Genomic DNA, 17,932 nt, shown 5'->3' with positions numbered 1-17,932 from the left:
GTACGTACAGAATACAGACTCTGAGAATGACTCAGGATACCAACTACTGCTTATAAACTTTCACCAGAATTTTCTATTGCAGTGAACACGGTGGAGTGAATTTGTACCTTCAGAATGAGCTACCAGTGAGAAGAAATATTGTACTGATTCTGGCTTATAACTTTTCTGACTGTTTCATATCAACATTAGGGCTAAGTACAGACAGACAAAAAGCCGAAAGGCTGAATCGATTCAATCTTCGTAGGTTCATCTAAGGTATTTGGTCACTTTTGGTCCTAGAAATGCAGCCCAGGGCCAGAAGCCAGGGGGAGGGCTAAAGCACGCCTCCCTGCTCAGCTGGAGTAGACAGCTTGGGCCAAGGCTAGCCCGCCTACCCTGCGAGTGGGGGTTTACAGGGGAGGTGCAAAGCATCCTGGGATGCTGGGGGACTGAGAGTTGACTTGAATCTGGAGGGGATGTGGGACAGAAATTCAATAAACTAATTTAACCTAAATCAGTTAAGTCTGATACTACATCCATCCAGATTTATCTTAAATTGCTTTTAGCCATTTTGAAAGCAGTTTATGTGCACTGAACTTCTGTTGCATTACAAATATGAACTGGTTTCTGATCACTTGTAACAGTTTGTGTGTAATTTCTGTCCATAGCCAGGATGGGAAGGGACCTCTTTGGGTCATCTGATCCAGACCCTGACAATCACACCCCATAAACAAACCTTGACAATGTATACAGACAACCTCTTTGTACCAGTGCAGAATAATAGAACGCTAATGAATATCAGTCACTTTTACTGTTCCATGAGGCCCTGTAATACTGATAATTCACATTAGAAGAATTATGTTTTAGCAGTGAGAGCCTAAGCTTGGGATGTTTTCCTGGTGCTGCAACACCTGGGCAAGCCTGATCACATCACTGCAAACCATTTAGGAAACAAATAGATGGCACAGCCTCAAGGGGTACATCCAGATGAGCCCACACATGCCTCTTGCCACATCTCAAAGCAGTTTGAGATGTGGCAAGAGGCACACTGGGAACAAAAAACGTTCCCTGTGCTGCATATTTGTAGCGGGGGCTCAAAATTTGCTACCTGAATATCCAGGTATCAAAAAAAAGAACCTGTAGAAAAAAAGAGGGGCAGGGCACAGTCCAAGACCATGGCCTGAGGCAACTGGAGACTCAGGTCCTCCAAAGAGATGCTCTGGTAGCTGGCCAGAGTGTCTCTATAGCTGCTGCTTGCCCCACTGCTGAAGCACGCTGCCTCCATGTGTGGGACAGCCTGGACTGGTGCAGCTTGCATGGACCCCAGCTCCGTACAGGCTAAGTAAGGGACTGGGGGTGGGGAAGACAGGAGGGGAGCGGGGTGTGGGAGTGCAGGGGACTGTGGGTAGAACCCCATGGCACAGGGCAGTGCGGCTCGGGCCCATGAGCTGTGATTTTTTTTTAGGACAAAAAAGCCAAAATTAAATGCCAAAGTGTATAGATATTTAAAAGTGACTTTATTATGATGACAGGGGTACTGGTAGGCTTCCAAATTGCTTTAAACTTGTAAATATCTCAATAAAACATTGCCCAACTGATTTCTCTCTATATATAGTGGCATTTCATTTTAATAGTGAAAGAACACTATTTTGGGCATTTTAACGACATAATTTGGGTTTCTTACCAGAGAATTTGCAATTTTTAAACAGGGAAAACCAGGATCTCTGCTGGTGAGACAAGTGGTGAGACCTGGGCAGAGGAGCCTGTCCAGGGCCTGCACTGAGGACCCAGCTGGAGGGCAGACGAGGTGGCTGACCACTTGGCCATTTGGGGCCAAGAGGACACACTTGGACAGTTCAAAGTGGGCCATCTCAAGGAGCACATTTTCTGAGTGATAGCTGTCTAGGATGGCAGAGCAGAGGCATCCCACCAGGGTCTGGCATGGGACCACAGATCCAAGGGGGCAGATACTGTTGCAGGTGGCAGCAGGTCTCAGCCAGGCAGCAGCCCCCACTGCCAGACTGCTGCAGTGGGTAGAGGGGGCAGAGGCCACTCCAGGTCAGGGCTGCTTCAGCAGTCCAGCTGGCACAAGGGGTAGTGTCTCCAGATACCACTTGGCTGGACCTCAGAAGCTCCTGAGGGCAAGTAGCCCTGAGCTGCGCGCCAGGGCAGGTTTTTATACTGCTGAGGCCAGCACAGGTGGTAGTCACAGGCTCTAACTTCCCCTGGCTACAGATGCAGGAGAAGCTGGGCAGGGTCATTTTGCCCCAAGTGGCACAATTTGCCCCACACCAAAGTGCATGTCTGGGCACATGCGCTGAGGCAAAAATTGCCAGCTCAAATTTGTGCTGCTCCAATTTGAGCTCCTGCAAACGGACATGCCTGCATGTGTGGATGTGCCCAAGGGTTTTAATAGCAAAGATATTGAATAACTTTAGATAACTAAAGAAGACTTTTACTTTAATATACTGAGGAATATGACAGTCATAGAGAAAAGTGTGGGTTTGATAAACAAGGCTGTGTTGCAAGTTAGTATCGCAAAGGCCAGTAGCATCCAGCACTCAACATCCATATGTGTGTACAAATCAAAGGTTAATTGAACCAGACAATGGGACACACTTTTTCAAACATGGTATCAGATACTGGGTGCTCATCCTAAAACACCCAGGCCCTTGTTTCTGAGTACACTAAGCATTGATGGTTCTCTTTGGGGAAGAAGTGACAACGATATTCAAAATACAAGAGCTGCAAATGCATGTCACTACAGGAGGTGAGAAATGGTTTTCCCACCTTATGAAAATGTTCATGATTTCCCCTTCACATTAGAACAAAACTGAGACCATTTACAGTTTTCCATGAGGAAGAGAGAAAGAGAAAGGAGGAGGAGAGAAAGGCAAAGACAAAGAGAACAAGAAGGTCCCCACTCCTCACATAATGCTTCGGGCACTCACCTGGGATGCGCAGGGCCCAGCTTCCAATCCTGGCTCCATTATCCAGGGAAGAGCCTTAACCACAACTGCAACAGGTTTTCTGGAGCAGGTTTCTGTCATCTTTCCTGCTGGAGCTGTTCCACTTCATATTAATAAATACATGAATATTCATTGAACCAGGGACTGATTTTATAGTTCTGTGTTGACAATGCATACTTGGGATTTGAAAAACCTAGTTCAAGTCAGGCACAGACTGAATTCAAAACCGGGTCTCCCACACCCAGGTGAATGCTTTATCTTCTGTGCTAATAAGTATTCAGATGTAGGTGTAGTTCCTCTCATTTTTAACCAGAAGTTCTTGGAACAAAAAAACTTTTCCTGTAACAAGTTTCATCAAAACTGGCACGTCCCTCCAAAAAGTTTCATTTGCAACAAATAAGCATTTTTTCAGTGAAAAGCATGGGGCTACTAGAAAATTCCCAACCAGCCCTTCTCTGAAAATTGGGCACTGGATGCCTGGGGTTGTATTTTAAAATTAGACACCTCTATTGGAAATCTGGACCGGATTCTAACCTACCTGCCTAAACAGCTAATCATTGCCTTGGGCTCTGACTGACTGGCAATTTCAGCTTTGGAGCTAAGTTGAAGCAGACAACTGTGGATCAGGTGGGTCTTCCATGCTAAATTTAGTTCTTTTAAAAGACAAAATAAATAAATAACCAAAACCCAAAATTAAACACACACACACACACACACTTGGTTGTGTACCTACAGAGGCACTAAAGAGTTCACTCAACTTGCAAGTTAGGTCTACTGAGTTGCAAAAAAAGGCACACGCTTTGAAACTTTTAAGGACAGGGGGTGAAGCCAGCCTGTCCTGGTAAAGTAAAAAGAAGAGTGCTTTACTCAGCTTACTGTCTCTTCCTTACTGAGACAATTTACCTTGTGATGTTACTGAGATACTTGTAATACTGAATCAGCGCAGTAGGTTACTAGGACAGCAGCCACAAGAGATTTCCTGTTTCCAGCAGAAACAGCTTAATAACAAGCAGAGGTCAACATCTGTTTTCATAAACACACCACTTCGCCATCTTCCTGATTTAAGCAAGAGTTTAAAAATGGAAAAGCCTAAATATCCATATAAACATTTCTCAAAGACAGTGCCCTCTTACTAAAAGTCCTCAGTGGCTAATACAGATTTTTTGACTAACAATATTTGGCTACCTGGTAGCACTGTCGCCTCCAAATAATTCACACCTACCTGCTCATAACTAAGACTATTCATTTTATAATCTGAAGCATCCTTTTTTAGGCAATGCACTAAACCAAAGAAGTACCCTCTTGTCTTTAAATGCATCTGAAAACACCAAGATGCCATACATTGCCCACACCCTGTATAGTAGATTAACTACCTTGAATTAATGTGCATGAAGATGGTTACAATGAGAAGTGTTTCTTCATAATGGTCACAGTAATGGAGTCAGTTTGTGCCACCACAAAGCCACAATTGTCAGTAAAGGTAATCTAGAGTAGGTGTCTTGCAAACAGTGGCATCAGGGAAGCCAGCTGTTCTCGACAAATTCCAAACTTGAATTCAACTGCCCTAGGTAGATTCAGCTAAACAGTAAGAGCCCCCCGCCCCAGTTCCCTACTTTTCAAAACAGAACCTGCATCTGTCCATGGTGTTTCAGTGTTAAACAAATGGATGACTAAAATAGTTAATAAAGCATCCCTAGCCCCTTTTGGAATGAAAAATGCCGTAACAAAATTATCTGGATCTTCCTAGGATGCCTGCCTGTTGTGCACCTATCTTTTAGAGTACTGGCTTTTTAAGCCTTTTATATTTTTTCCCCCATTATTCTAGCACTCAATATACAGCACTGCCCAGGTCTTCACCAAACCTTTTTAAAGGAGGTTTCCAGTCCTGTCTTTTTAAGTTCTCTCAGCATGGTAGTATGGGATCCCTTATCTAAATTTCTCCTACTAGATTATGATTTGGGGGAAAAAAAGGAAAAGTTAACAATCCAGTAAGAGAAATAAGATGCCATGTATATGACTGACCCAAATGGATATCTTGAAGATGAGGAACAGCAGTAGGCGATGTACTCATTGCTTGTTTTTCAGGCAGATATATCACTGCTAAGAGTAAACAAGAATCAATACCTTCTTTTGATTGTGCCAGGCCGAGAAACCTGAATAGATGTTTATGTATTTTCACCTATGGTTTTCAATAATTATGAAAAACAAGCATTTCTTACAGTCTTCTACAGTGCAGAGACCAAAAAAAGGACACCAAGGAGAAACAACCTGGCCAGGAAACAGATTGTATTGATGTCCCGAAATATGGGGATTCTTTAATTTAAGCAAAGGGCAAAAACAGTACTTGCCCATTAGTAGCCCAACTTTTGCTTCTGGACCACCAGAAACAAACAAACAACGCCCCCCCAATATTGGGATGAAGCAGAAGGGAAATCACAGCAGCTACGGAACTGGCTGATTTTAAAACTGCTTCTAGCTGGAGCTTCTAGGAGCAGAATATTATTCTTCAAGGGACTAATAATTTGCCAATAGAACGTGCCTGGGAAAAAGTCCAGTTTTCTCAGACTCTCTATGAACTGTGTAGCGTGTGTGTGTGCAACTTGTCTGCTGTGATGTTTAGTAAAATACTTTCAAGCACAGAGGGAAAACACACTCTATTGATAATATATATTTAATGGTTCTGAAAAATAGCATAATATGCTCTCAATTCATTTACAGAAGATACACATTATGGACTGATCAGTCCAATTTAATTTTTTCAGGGATAAACTTTGTCACTCCAAAACCAAGTTAGACTAAGGGTCTATAAATGGAAGCACTCAACTGCCCTCAGCCATGAGTCCATTATGGTAAATGGCTGTTTACCTTGTGGATGCTATTTATTCATCACATCCTTTTTTCTCCTGCATCATCTTATGACAGATACATACTTTAACAGGTGACAGTTTGTTTTTATAAGTAGCAACACACTAGTATATTAGGATGTTTGCATGGCATAAAATAGGAGGCTGGTTTTTTTTTAACCGATATAACAGAATGAAAGAATCATCAATTGTGAAAGGATCTGAATAGCTCAGTGGGCATAAAGAAAGGTACTAGCAATAAATTAGAATACTGTTCCTTTATTTATGGGTTTTGGGCATTGCTTCTCAGTTACTACCGTGTATGAATTTTAAGCAGCTGCTTGGACTGGCTAGCTCATGAGAAGCATTACCAACCATTACCATGTATCATTGTCAGCTGGGTCTCAACACTACATTCTCACTATCCACGGAGATCAAGTTTGGGGGTTCAGAACAGAAAGCATTTCAGTAAGTCACTATAGCAACAGTTTGGCCGAGATGAATATGCTAAAACGCCTCTTTACAGTAAGCATACAAAAAGGAGCTAGTCTCTCTATAACCACATGCTCAAAAGCTGACTTAAAGTACTGGATCCTCAGTTTTGGGGGAAGTCTCCTCCTGCCCTCCTCACCCTGCAATATGCGTTGGTAAAGTGGATGTCTCAGATTCGTCTTTTTTTATGTCTGTCTGATTTTTTGTGGGGCAGAGGAGAGCTCACTTTCTGTGCCTCCCACTGTTCCTTTCCTCCAGGATTTTGGGTGTTTCCCCACATTGGTGGCTCCATAGGGATGAGCTGAATTTGCCCCTGCAGCAAAGCCAAGTTCCACAGCATGACAGAAGAGTCAAGTGAAGCAGTGGATTGCTGTAGCCCTACGTGGACAAACTACTATTTTGATTAGCTTCATTACATGCTGCCAAAGTTGGATTTCTGGCTCTCTCAAATATTTGAGAGACAGCATGTAGTGGAAAATGCAGATCAAGAAGCACACTTTTTCATGACCTTCATTTATCATTGCCTCCGTTTCCACAGATTGATCCAATCCCAGGTGGCAAATACAAGTTCAATCCACCCACAGCAAGGTTTGTGGCTTTTAACTAGATGCCTTCGTTATAGACTTTTCAAAGAGTTAGGCTAGCTTCTCTCACTTACAGGTTTCCTCCTCATCCTCCCCCTTCATTGCATAGACATACTAAGGGAGGGGAGGGAGAAACAAGCAGTCAAAGTCCTCTTTTTCGGTAGAGGCTATTTCCAGTTCCTTGCGTTAAGCTGCTTTAGAGGTTAAGTATGACAGCCTTGGATGATGGAATAGTGTAAGATGCATGATAGTGCAGCAGGTGCAATGCAGGCCCAATATAATGTGAGTATCGGGTGGCTGTTATTTGTTTCCATCCTGACAGGCACACCTTTCCTCCCTGCAGGACTGAGAAGACTATAACTATAACTGACACTCTGAAGGCAAAAATTCACTCAAGAATAGCTCGGCCAAATTTCTGATGGCTATGATTTCATTTGTGGGGGTTACAGGTTGGCAAATCACCACCAAAGTGGATAGCAGCAGTGTTCTGAATTCAGCTCGCATGCATTTGGGTTTTTTGCATGAGGTGTGTCTCTAAGAGGAACGGAAAGGGGAGAAATGGCAGACAGCCTTCACAATGAATTTCTAGACATGAAATAATGCTTGGCCTTCAGAAAGTCACCCTCTCACCTCTCACCTTAGCCTCCTCTCCCATCCATATGAAAGAAGCTAAAGAATATTTATAAAACATGTTTTCTTGACAGCACTTAAAAAATATATATAAAAGGTAGAACAGTCAGTTTTCTGCACTCTCCTATTTCACTAAAGTTGCTCTTGCCCTTTGAAAAATATGAAAGCTCTTGAGTGCTTTCATATTTTCAAAAGGTAAAAGTGCTAAAGAGAGTGCCTGTATTTCAAAAACACATACACACAAAATCAGTGCACGTCTGCTGAAACTGCTCACTTGGAAAAGGTAAAACCAGCAAGAAATGTCACATAGTTACAAAGCCGACCTTATTTAGAAGGCATGAGCAACACGAGCACTAACCATTTACCATACATCATTAGACTTCCTCCGTCACCCACTGCCACTTCAGCACTGCAGAATCTGCCACAGAATCTATTCCCATCACCGCCTTTTCACATTTAAGACACTTGCCCAAAAGTACATGGTGTTTGTGAAAGATGCTGGATGACAATTCTATAGACTCAGGCTCCGCAGAACAGAAAGAACATCTAGCATGTCGCTGGTGTGCGGCTGTCACACAATTCATCATGAGCATGGTTCACCATGACTAACCTCTGGGAGTGCCAGGAGTAGTGACAGGCTGGTTTCATTTCCCATTTATATTCAATCTCAGCCTCTTCCAAAAGGACTACAAAGTTGCTCAGTGCTAAATACAATGGGGACACCACACTGCTAGTGTGTGAGGAATGAGACCATCCTATCATATCAGAGACAACCAAATAGCAACCACTAGGCCAACACCTAAGGAAATAATCATTTACAATAAATACTGGGTTAAGTTCTCTCAATCAAACACTTTCTTTATCCATTACGTTTCCATTGCCTTCCTCCCTACAAAGCCCTCAGTCTTTACCAAGTAGAGAATGAACCTTTGTGGAGTTTTTTGGGATGTCTGAAATTGTTTCACTGACCATTGCAGGCAGTAGGAAGAGTCCCTCAGGGTGTGACCTTGCACCATGAAAATACCATTTTGCAATTTAGTTCAATGGAAGCAGGCTTGGATCTATAATGAGAATATTAGGTTTCTTCTTGCTATTTCAAGCCCTCTCTATCTGCTAAAAAAGAGGAGACAGGGATTGGTTGGCACATAATTTGTGGGATGTGCAGTTTTAGTAATTAGCTGGGATTGTTAAAGGTCACATTTCACTACAGCTTAAAAATAACGGTCTTGCAAACTTTATGAAGAATTAAAGCTGCAAGAAATGGAACTAGCATTCAAACGATTAAAGCAAAGTTATCGGTCTTCACAAAAGTCAAGGTAACCCATTAACAAGCCCAAGATTCAAATGAGAATAAAGCAGGGGTATTTAAATTGTAGTATAAATTAGATCTGTAACAATCTTGATAGAACTAGGCAAGTCAAGTAGCAAAGTTATCTTTGGAAAAAATCTATTAGCAATAATGAAATGATAATCCTTTTAGATTCATTGATGCTGACAGATTAAATACTTTCAATTCATTTTTTATTTGGTTAGCTCAATTGACACGATACATCCTATATTTTATATTAGCAGAAATTTGAATAATCAGGAATTGTGCTGTTACTCTTGCCAACCATGTATTACTGGAATATCTTCCAAATACTAAGAAGTATCATTGGGTATGGTAACACTAGATGCAGTAGCCCAATGGAAACTAGAGAAGATTAATTTGTCTTGACCTTGAATGCATAACTTTGTTACTTAGCTACTAAGTACTGTAGAAAACTGAGGAATGCTATTTAGGAGACAGCACAGAAGGAAGAAAGAGAAGGAAAAACATTATAACAAGTGTATGTGTGTGTGTGCACGCATAAGAAATACATGCTTCTTGTAATACAGTGTTGATGTAAGTGTCAGCCTCCCATGTGGAGAAAAACCCAAGGTAGTCTTGATCTCCCATAGTAAAGAATTTTATTAACAAAATGTCAACACAACTTTTTTGGCCTTTAAAAACCAATACAGAAATGTTATATGTAAAAGTTTCTCGGGCCCAGGGTTTCAACCGGAGCAGAGATTTAAATTTTGGTCCCATGTTCCAACTATGAAATGGGTTTCTTTAATGTGAAACAACTTTAAGAAAGGTCAGAATACAGCTAAAATAGAAATATAAGTTGATGGGCTGAAAAAACCACAGGAGAGAAAAAAAAGACTTAAAAGTATTAAAGGAGGAAAAGTATCTTGAACTCAGACTTCTTTTCTGAATCCCCAGTATGCGCAATCCTTACTGCTAGAAATGGTCCCACATCACTACTGGATACAAGGATCTAAAGTGTGCTGGAATTAACCATGGCCAGTATCAACATATCATAGGAGATAACTAAGTTAATGGCTAAAGTCTCAGTTGAAATAAACTAGTATAGTTCTTGGAAACGTGCTAAGTTGGACTATGTGCAGGTCTGGCCAATTGCTTCTACCAGAAGTCCACTGAGTTTCAACAATATGCAACACAACAAAGTATAAAAGGTGGAGGCCAATTTGCTAAATAAATCTAATTTATGAAAGCTCTCCGTTTTAAAAGATGTATGATCCATTTCTTTATGTCCCATAGAGGAAAGCCATCCAGTCTTAAAAGAATATGCTATCTATACTTGAGATAAAATACCTAAGCTTCAGAATTAGGAAGGTATTTTCATGTATCTATTTAAAAGAAGTATAAGCCACATGACATGTGTGGCAGTATTCAGAACATTGTTTTGAACACATTGCTAAGGAGGCAAGACATGCATTAAATACATGCACCACCTAGTGTCCTCACAATGTCCACTGCATTCATTACTGAGAAGAAGAACATTGCTTTGACAGGCAAAATGTTGTTAAAATGCTACCTAACATCAATGTTTAAACTCTAAACAAACAATCTATATTCATCAAACTCTAGTTAAGATGAAAAAAGTAGTAGCAGCGCGTACACACTAGCTTAGAAGGTGTTTTGAGACTATATACCGGTAGCTGTGACTATATCCTAAATTAGGAACTATGCTTAATAAGGAGTTGCGTTCAATATTTCAGTGAATAATGCCTCTGTTCAAATGCACAGCAGTCTTGAATTTGGCCTAATATCAAGGACGTCATGAGATATCTATCACCATAAAAGTCATGTACATTTGTATGATTGCTGATTGAATAGGAATTTATAGAAAAGTTTCAGTTAAATTAATAAGAGAAATGTATTTCTATAATGCAATTCATTACAAGGACTGGTATAACTATTGAAACAATTCCTCTCTCTGAATTACTATTCGCAACAGGCAAGCAACTGAATTTTGCTAGCAAAAATATTGACAGAAAAGAAAATGTTCAGTTCACATAGGAATTTCTAATATATAAAAGTTATGCTCTTCTAGCTAAGGAAGACAAATAATAGCATATGACTTATGACCAATCACAAATAAGCAATGTAACTTAGATTTCAATTGTTTTCAATAGCAAGCTGAGAAGCATGTGAAGTTCACACATGAAAGTTATAAATTAATTAAATCAAAATACCGCATTAAGTTCTGGCATTCTGTAAATTGAGAGACAAAAATAAAGTAAATTATTCAGGGAAAATGATTTTTTCAAAAGATTTTAAAGGTTGAAATTCAATGGGGGTTCAACATCTAATTTCCTTTGGCTCCTTATATAAACTTAAACTTTATATTTCTTGTTAAAGCTTTCAAAAACAGTAACTTTGGTTCTTTATTTATTCTACAAAATAGAAGAGGTACAATGAGGAAGACATTAACCCTAAAAACTTGTGAGTTTTCATTTAAACTAAATGCACCTTCCATCCCATCTCCTTAAAATCATATCTGTTCTCTGCTCCTCACCCCATGGCACTTTCCTAAATAATTTGAAATTAAGATAAGTTTATGAAACTTCATATTACCTCCAGAATACTCACTGTGAAGCATCTCACTTGACATTTCTTTCCTCCTGGATAAATTGCAATGAATAACCATTGGGAGACAGACTTTGGAAACAAAACTATCCCTATCTTAAACTGCCAAGATAACAACCATTTTACCAAAGTGAAGGAAGTCAGCTAGAAGTAGTATATAGAAGTGGATCAACAAAGGCCTATTAATTAAACAGGTGAGAAATACAAAGGTACAGTTTAGGGCAGGGGCGGGCAATTATTTTGGGCGGAGGGCCGCTTACTGAGTTTTGGCAAGCCATAGAGGGTCACATGACAGGCAGCCCGGGGCAGATAAATATTAATTTTCTAAATTTTTTAGGGGCCCCACGGGCTGGATAGAATGGCCTGGCAGGCCGCATCTGGCCCCCAGGCTGCATTTTGCCCACCCCTGGTTTAGGGCAATGCCTTGCACAAACTGATGTAAAAGTAAGACTTATCCCTGTATATCTCTCCAAGTCAAATGAGGCAGATTCTCAAATATACTACCTGGATATTCATTCAAACTTACCATATATTAAGATTTTTATTCACATGCCCTATAAAAGTTGGAGAGAGAAGACTGAATAGGTCAACTTGGTCTGAGGTACCAAAGAAAAGCATGCTGCCAGTACCAACTTAATAGACCAAAAGTTCAGAATTCTTCATTCAAAGCATATCATTAAACTATATGTCTTATTACACTAATGCTTAGGTACCCAATGAGTTATTCCATAAATACACTGTCCATTTTAGTGTGCAAATCCACATCTCCCTATGTGTATGCAGGCAAAATGTACATATCACATTCTCGAGTTCAGGTCTTATAATGATGTGCAGATATTTTCTATATATATTTGGATCATTTACTACTTAAGCTAAAGTACTATTAATTTTTTCCTCAGAAAAAAAGAAAATATTAATTGTTCATGTTCAGCTTCTGTATTATCCCTTTCTTTAATCAGATCTTGTGTATATGCATGGCCATTCGATTCCTGCCATGTCAATCTAAGCTATCAATGGTAGCAGTCGATGGCAGACTTCTGAGCACTCTTTGATGTTCCACTGAAGACAGTCGGGTTCCTGGATTTGAGTTCGACCGCCCCTCAGAACTGGAAGTCTGTTTCTATACAGAAAAGCAGGAATTCCCCATTCCTAAAACTTGGTTTTGAAGTTTGTTTTCTATATTTTATCCACTTCAATAGGAGATTTGCTTTCAGTGTTTTAATGTATCCCAATGTGCCCTAGGATACACAGCATGATAAACACTTGAGAATGGGCAGATTGTGCTGTATTGCGAAAGTTCTTGTCAAGCATAATTTAAGAGACTTTAATCTCTTGTTATGATAATTCCCTAAAAGAAGCTACAAATTGATAACAAAACAAGTTGCATGTAAGAAAAATAAGACCTTATACAAGAAAGATTTCTACAGAAAGATTTTTCTTAAATCTCAAGTTCTTAAAGCCTGTGAAAGAATGCTTTGATTTTTCATTTGTTGGTGAACATGCAATGACGTACTCTTGTGATTCCACCTCCCTAGAAAGACTGTGGTCACCCTAAACTTGATAAAAATCAGAAACAAGATTCTTAAGACTATCTACTATGTTTATTCATTTTAATGGGTGTTTTCTGGCTCTACGTAAAGCTATGACACCTGAACTATAGTTGTAAAAACCGGCTTGGGGGGGGCGGGGAGGGGAGGTGTTACAGTGACACTCAGAAGGCCCAGCTATTATCAGGGTTTCATCATGTCCCATTCTTACACACTGTAAGCAATTAGTGTCTACTCAAAGAAAGAGTAGAAACAAACTCAAAGAGATGAAGTGTTTTTTCCCAGGTCACACAGAGTCAACAACAGATCCGAGGTCCACTGAATCCCAGCCCATTACCTTTCTACTAGAACAAACTGCCTGCTTCTTCATCAGGAAATATTTCCTATTTGTGAACTGTTAGTACCTGCTTTGTTTTTGCAGCACAGGAAAGCAACATCCTCTTCACCCAGAGAATGCACAGAGCACAGGCAGCAGTAGTGTAAGTTTCCACCTCTCCTGCTAGAAGCAACTGCCTTCATGCCTGTTTGTGTGGGTTCCTTCATGCCTGTTCAATACAAAGCCTTTATTTAGACATTTTTCCAATGGGGGGAGGGGGGGATGTGTGGCCTGCACAACTGCCCACCAGAAACAGAAGTGGGTGCCCACGTTCTATCTTATGGGCCACTCAGCCTTCAACTTGAACATGCTGACTGTGTATCTTAGTACAAGACATCATGGCAACACCTGCAATCTAAGCATTGGTATTTAATTGACTACATTATTGTTCGTGCCTGGGATCACAAAAATGTCCACATCAGTTGAGCTATGCTAGGAGCTCAAGATTGCTGGGCTGATCATTGACTCATCTACTTAGTTATGTCACTCAAACTGGATCCCAAACAACGGCTGTAGCAGAAACAATGCTGACAGAAGGTCATTATCAAAGGACGCTAGGACCCAATCACACAAGACCTCCTCCACCAGCACCTCAATGAAAAACTGGATAATTCCAATCAACAACTATGGAAGAATGTCAGCAGTGTTTGGGGTACCATCAAGTCCACTGTCATCTGTGCCTGTGAAGAGACACTTGGATTCACTACCAGCAAACACCAAGACTGGTTTGATGAGAATGACTGGGAGATCCAGGAGTTGATCAACTGTAAGTTAAAGGTCTTTTGTGGTTGGCAAAATGATACCAACTCTAAGCAAAAGAAACTGAATCTCCAACAAGCCAAGGCAGGACCCATGATATGAAAGACAGATGGTGGGAATACAAGCTGAAGGAGATTCAACATCTCACTGACATCCATGAAATGCAATTTCTTTAGTGCCACCAAAGCCATTTAGTGTCTGAGCACTCAGGGACCAACCCCCTTGAGAATTAAGGATGGAGGAGACCCAGCCAAAGAAAGAGGTGCCATCAACACCTGTTGGGAGGTGCATTTTGAAGATCTTCTCAACTGAGACACTGTTGTTGATGAGAGCGTTCTCAATTCCATCCTGCAACACTCAGTCAGAGATTATCTCAGACTCCCTTCAAACCTTGATGTGGTAAGGAAAGCTATCAAGCAGATAAAAAATGACAAGGCACCTGGAGCAGATGAAATCCCAGCTGAAATCTTCAAACGGGGGAAGTTGGAGGGAGAGGAGCTTACATTACAACTCCATGCCCTCATGTTAAGGATCTGGAATGATGAGGAAATCCAAGATGATTCCAGGGATGCCATTATTGTGACAGTCTTCAAGAAGGGAGACAGATACGGCTGGAGAAGTTACAGAGGGATCACCTTGCTGTCCATCGCAGGAAAGATCAGTGTGCGAACTCTTCTGAACTGTCTCCTTCCACCTGCTGAAGAGCTCCTCCTAGAATCCGATTTTGGTTTTAGGGCATCAAGAGGCACAACTGACATGATCTTCACTGCTCGCCAGCTGTATAAAAAAAATGCAGGGAACAATATAAACCTCCCTATATGGCCTTCTTTGACCTCAGGAAAGCCTTCAACTGTCAACCAAGAAGCACTGTGGAGGAACCTTCTGAGGTACAGATGCCCACCAAAATGTGTCACCATTCTTTGTCATGAGGGTATGTAAATGGTGGTTCTCAGTAATGGATCTATCACAGATCTCTGTGACGTTAAGATTAGAGTTAAGCAAGGCTGCATCATTACTCCAATGCTCTTCTCAATATTCCTTACTGTGATGCTACATGTGAAAACCAGCAAGCGTCCAGTCACAGTGGTGCTAAACTACCAAATGGACAGTAAACTGTTTAATCCCAACCAATTCCACGGCAAAACCAAGACTACCCCAATCTCAATCATCAAGCTCGAGTACGCTGATGATGATGCTTCCAAGTGAGTGTGTGCTCACTTGGAAGCAGATCTTCAGGCAATTGTTGGCATCTTTACTGAGGCATACAAGAAAATGGTACTGATGCTTAACATTCAGAAAGCTAAGATCCTCCATCAACAAGCTTTTAATGAACAGCTCCCTGCCAGCTCCAGTAATTCAGATTATGGTGAGACTGAAGAACATTCAGTATTTCCCGTACCTCAGAAGCCATCTCTCGCAAAAGGCTGACATCGATAAAGAAATCCAACAGTGCCTCAAATGTGCAAGTGGATCTTTCAGATGCCTGAGAAAATAGGTGTTCAAAGATTGAGACATCAGATTCAAAACCAAGCTCATGGTTTATCAAGCAACCATGATCTCTACTTTACTGTACAGAGCTGAGACGTGGACAACATACAGGAGACAGCTCAAGTCACTGGAGAAGTACCATCAATGCTGCCTGTGGAAGATCCTTTAAATCCAGTGGGAAGATTGATGCACCAACATTAGTTGGTGTCCTCACACAAGCAAACACCCTGAGCATCAAGGTGATCATCCAACATCAACTTCACAGGGCTGGCCACATCATCCGGATGTTCAACTCAGCAAAAGCAAGTTTTATTCTCCCAGCTCAGTCAAGAAGTACGCTCAAGAGGAGGGCAGAGAAAGTTCTTCAAGGACATCCTCAAGGCCAACTTGAAAAAAAGGCAACAACCAACATCAACATCAACTCATGGGAGGCTATTGCCCAGGACTGCCCCAAATGGAGGAAGAGTCTGCTGCAAGGATCTCAGTACTTTGAAACCTCACAATGACAACCAGCGATGGAAAGGTGGGAGCAGCAGAAACAGTACACCCTGAACCAAACCAAGAATCCAGTGCCAACCACCCTGAATGAAAATACATGCCTGAGTTGCAATAGAACCTGTTGATCCTGGATTGGCGATCCACAGATACAGCAATCATGGAAGACAATCATCCTTGATTGCGAGGGATTGCCACTGATGATGATGACTTATCTAGGCTGGCTGCAAAATGTTGAATTAGCCTTAGAAGCTCCTAAGTCTCTTGTTCAATGCCTATAGGCTTTCAGTTCCAGGCTTGTTATTCTATCATTTGCAAACAATTATTTTTGGGGGACAGAGTTTTCGGAGGCACAGAATTTTTTACCGCCATCTGCCAAAAAAGCAAACAAATAAAACTACACTCTAAAAACATGGTAGACATTTAAATGAAAACTTCAGCTCAGTGTAAAATAAAAGACAAAGTTAACTAAAACATATTGAGAAAAAGGAGATAACATTCTTGAAGTAGAAGCACGAGAGAAAGAGAAAGAGAGAGATCATGCATGTATGTATATACATAAAATGGTGTTCCTCTCCTTGCATATTGTGTTCAGTTCTTTTTGCACTGACTCAAAAAATTAAATAAAATACAAGTTCTTTAATGTGAAACATAATTAAAGAGAGCACAGGTGTTTTTATGGATAGAGACTAAAAGCATAGAAATGTGTTTGTGTAGGAAGGAGACATAATATTGCTATGCAAAGTAATTAATGGGTTATAGCACATAATGCAGGCACTCCTATTTATTTCCTCCAATAATCTAGAGAACAAGGGAATAGCTAATTAAATTCAAAAGGTGACAAACATACAAAAGGCAATCATTTATTTAACCTAGTGTTTCCCTAACCTGCAGAACTCATTGCCACAAGATCCTATTGAGGTCAAAGGTTTAATATTATTCAAGAAACAATTAGGCTTTTGTACAGAGAATGAAAACATCACAGCATCACTATGCAGGATAGTAGTGGGGATGGTGAGGAAGGGAGATTATTAATTTTCTTTCCAAATAAGTAAATTCACAGATGATCAAGTTCTTCCATAATTGCCAAGGAAGACTTTCATGTATATTCCCCAGAAGAAGCTGATCCTGCCCACTGTTCAATAGACAGGCTATTGAACTAGGTAGACCAGTGGTCTGAGCAGTTACAGCAATGCCTATAGTAACAACATTACTTCAACTTGGATTTAATTGAGAAGGCCAGAGGGACAAAAGTATCAATTTAAGTTAGATGGGAAAATTAGGAAGGTGAAATAATAATTTAGACTTGCATGTACTGTTAGCTGCTTACATAATCTACTTGCAGAATGCACTAAAATGTTGTTTATTGACTTCTAATGAGCTGTAATGGAGTATAAATATAGCATATTTGCAAATATCCATGCTATAAGGTAAGGCCATCTGATACAATGCAGCACAGGACAATTAAAGTTCTTTAAAACTGGAAACAAAATGAAACGAATTTCTATTTTCTATAAATGAATCTGACCATCTGCTCCACAGGAACAGCAGCAGCATCCAAAACAACAGAAACAGCAGCCTCTGGTGTTACCATTCTGCTCTCCTTTGCAGACACCACATTTCCCCAGCAAGCAGAACTCAAAATACAGAAAAGATACATCAAGTTGCCCTGAGGGATCCTTTGTACCATAAGTAATTTTCCATCTTAGCATTTCATATCGTAGTCTTTGTATTTGCCTTCTGTAATTCACTATGAAAGTATCGTTATATTAGCAACTTTTGCTCTACACTGGTGAAAATTCCCTGTTACAAAGATGGATGCTAGTTTTTATAATGCTGAATGCAAATTTC

General features: G+C 40.6%; 1 protein-coding gene across 1 annotated transcript in view; it reads right to left on the bottom strand.

Moving 5' to 3' along the window:
- The window catches only part of UNC5D (unc-5 netrin receptor D), a 329,440-nt gene extending 311,765 nt beyond the window's left edge, over positions 1 to 17,675 (bottom strand). Inside the window, exons 1-3 of the mRNA XM_014524862.1 lie at positions 17,610 to 17,675; positions 16,448 to 16,453; positions 15,498 to 15,581 (exon numbers count right to left, since the gene is read on the bottom strand). Of these exons, the coding sequence (XP_014380348.1) occupies positions 15,498 to 15,581; positions 16,448 to 16,453; positions 17,610 to 17,675 (156 nt within the window). The remainder of the gene's footprint in view (positions 1 to 15,497; positions 15,582 to 16,447; positions 16,454 to 17,609) is intronic.
- Positions 17,676 to 17,932: the final 257 nt, after the last annotated feature.

The sequence above is a fragment of the Alligator sinensis genome, unplaced genomic scaffold (genome assembly GCF_000455745.1).
Source record: "Alligator sinensis unplaced genomic scaffold, ASM45574v1 scaffold1643_1, whole genome shotgun sequence".
In the NCBI taxonomy this organism is placed as follows: domain Eukaryota; kingdom Metazoa; phylum Chordata; order Crocodylia; family Alligatoridae; genus Alligator; species Alligator sinensis.
Note: the sequence above shows the minus strand (reverse complement) of the source record. Positions and strands in the feature narration are given on the sequence as shown.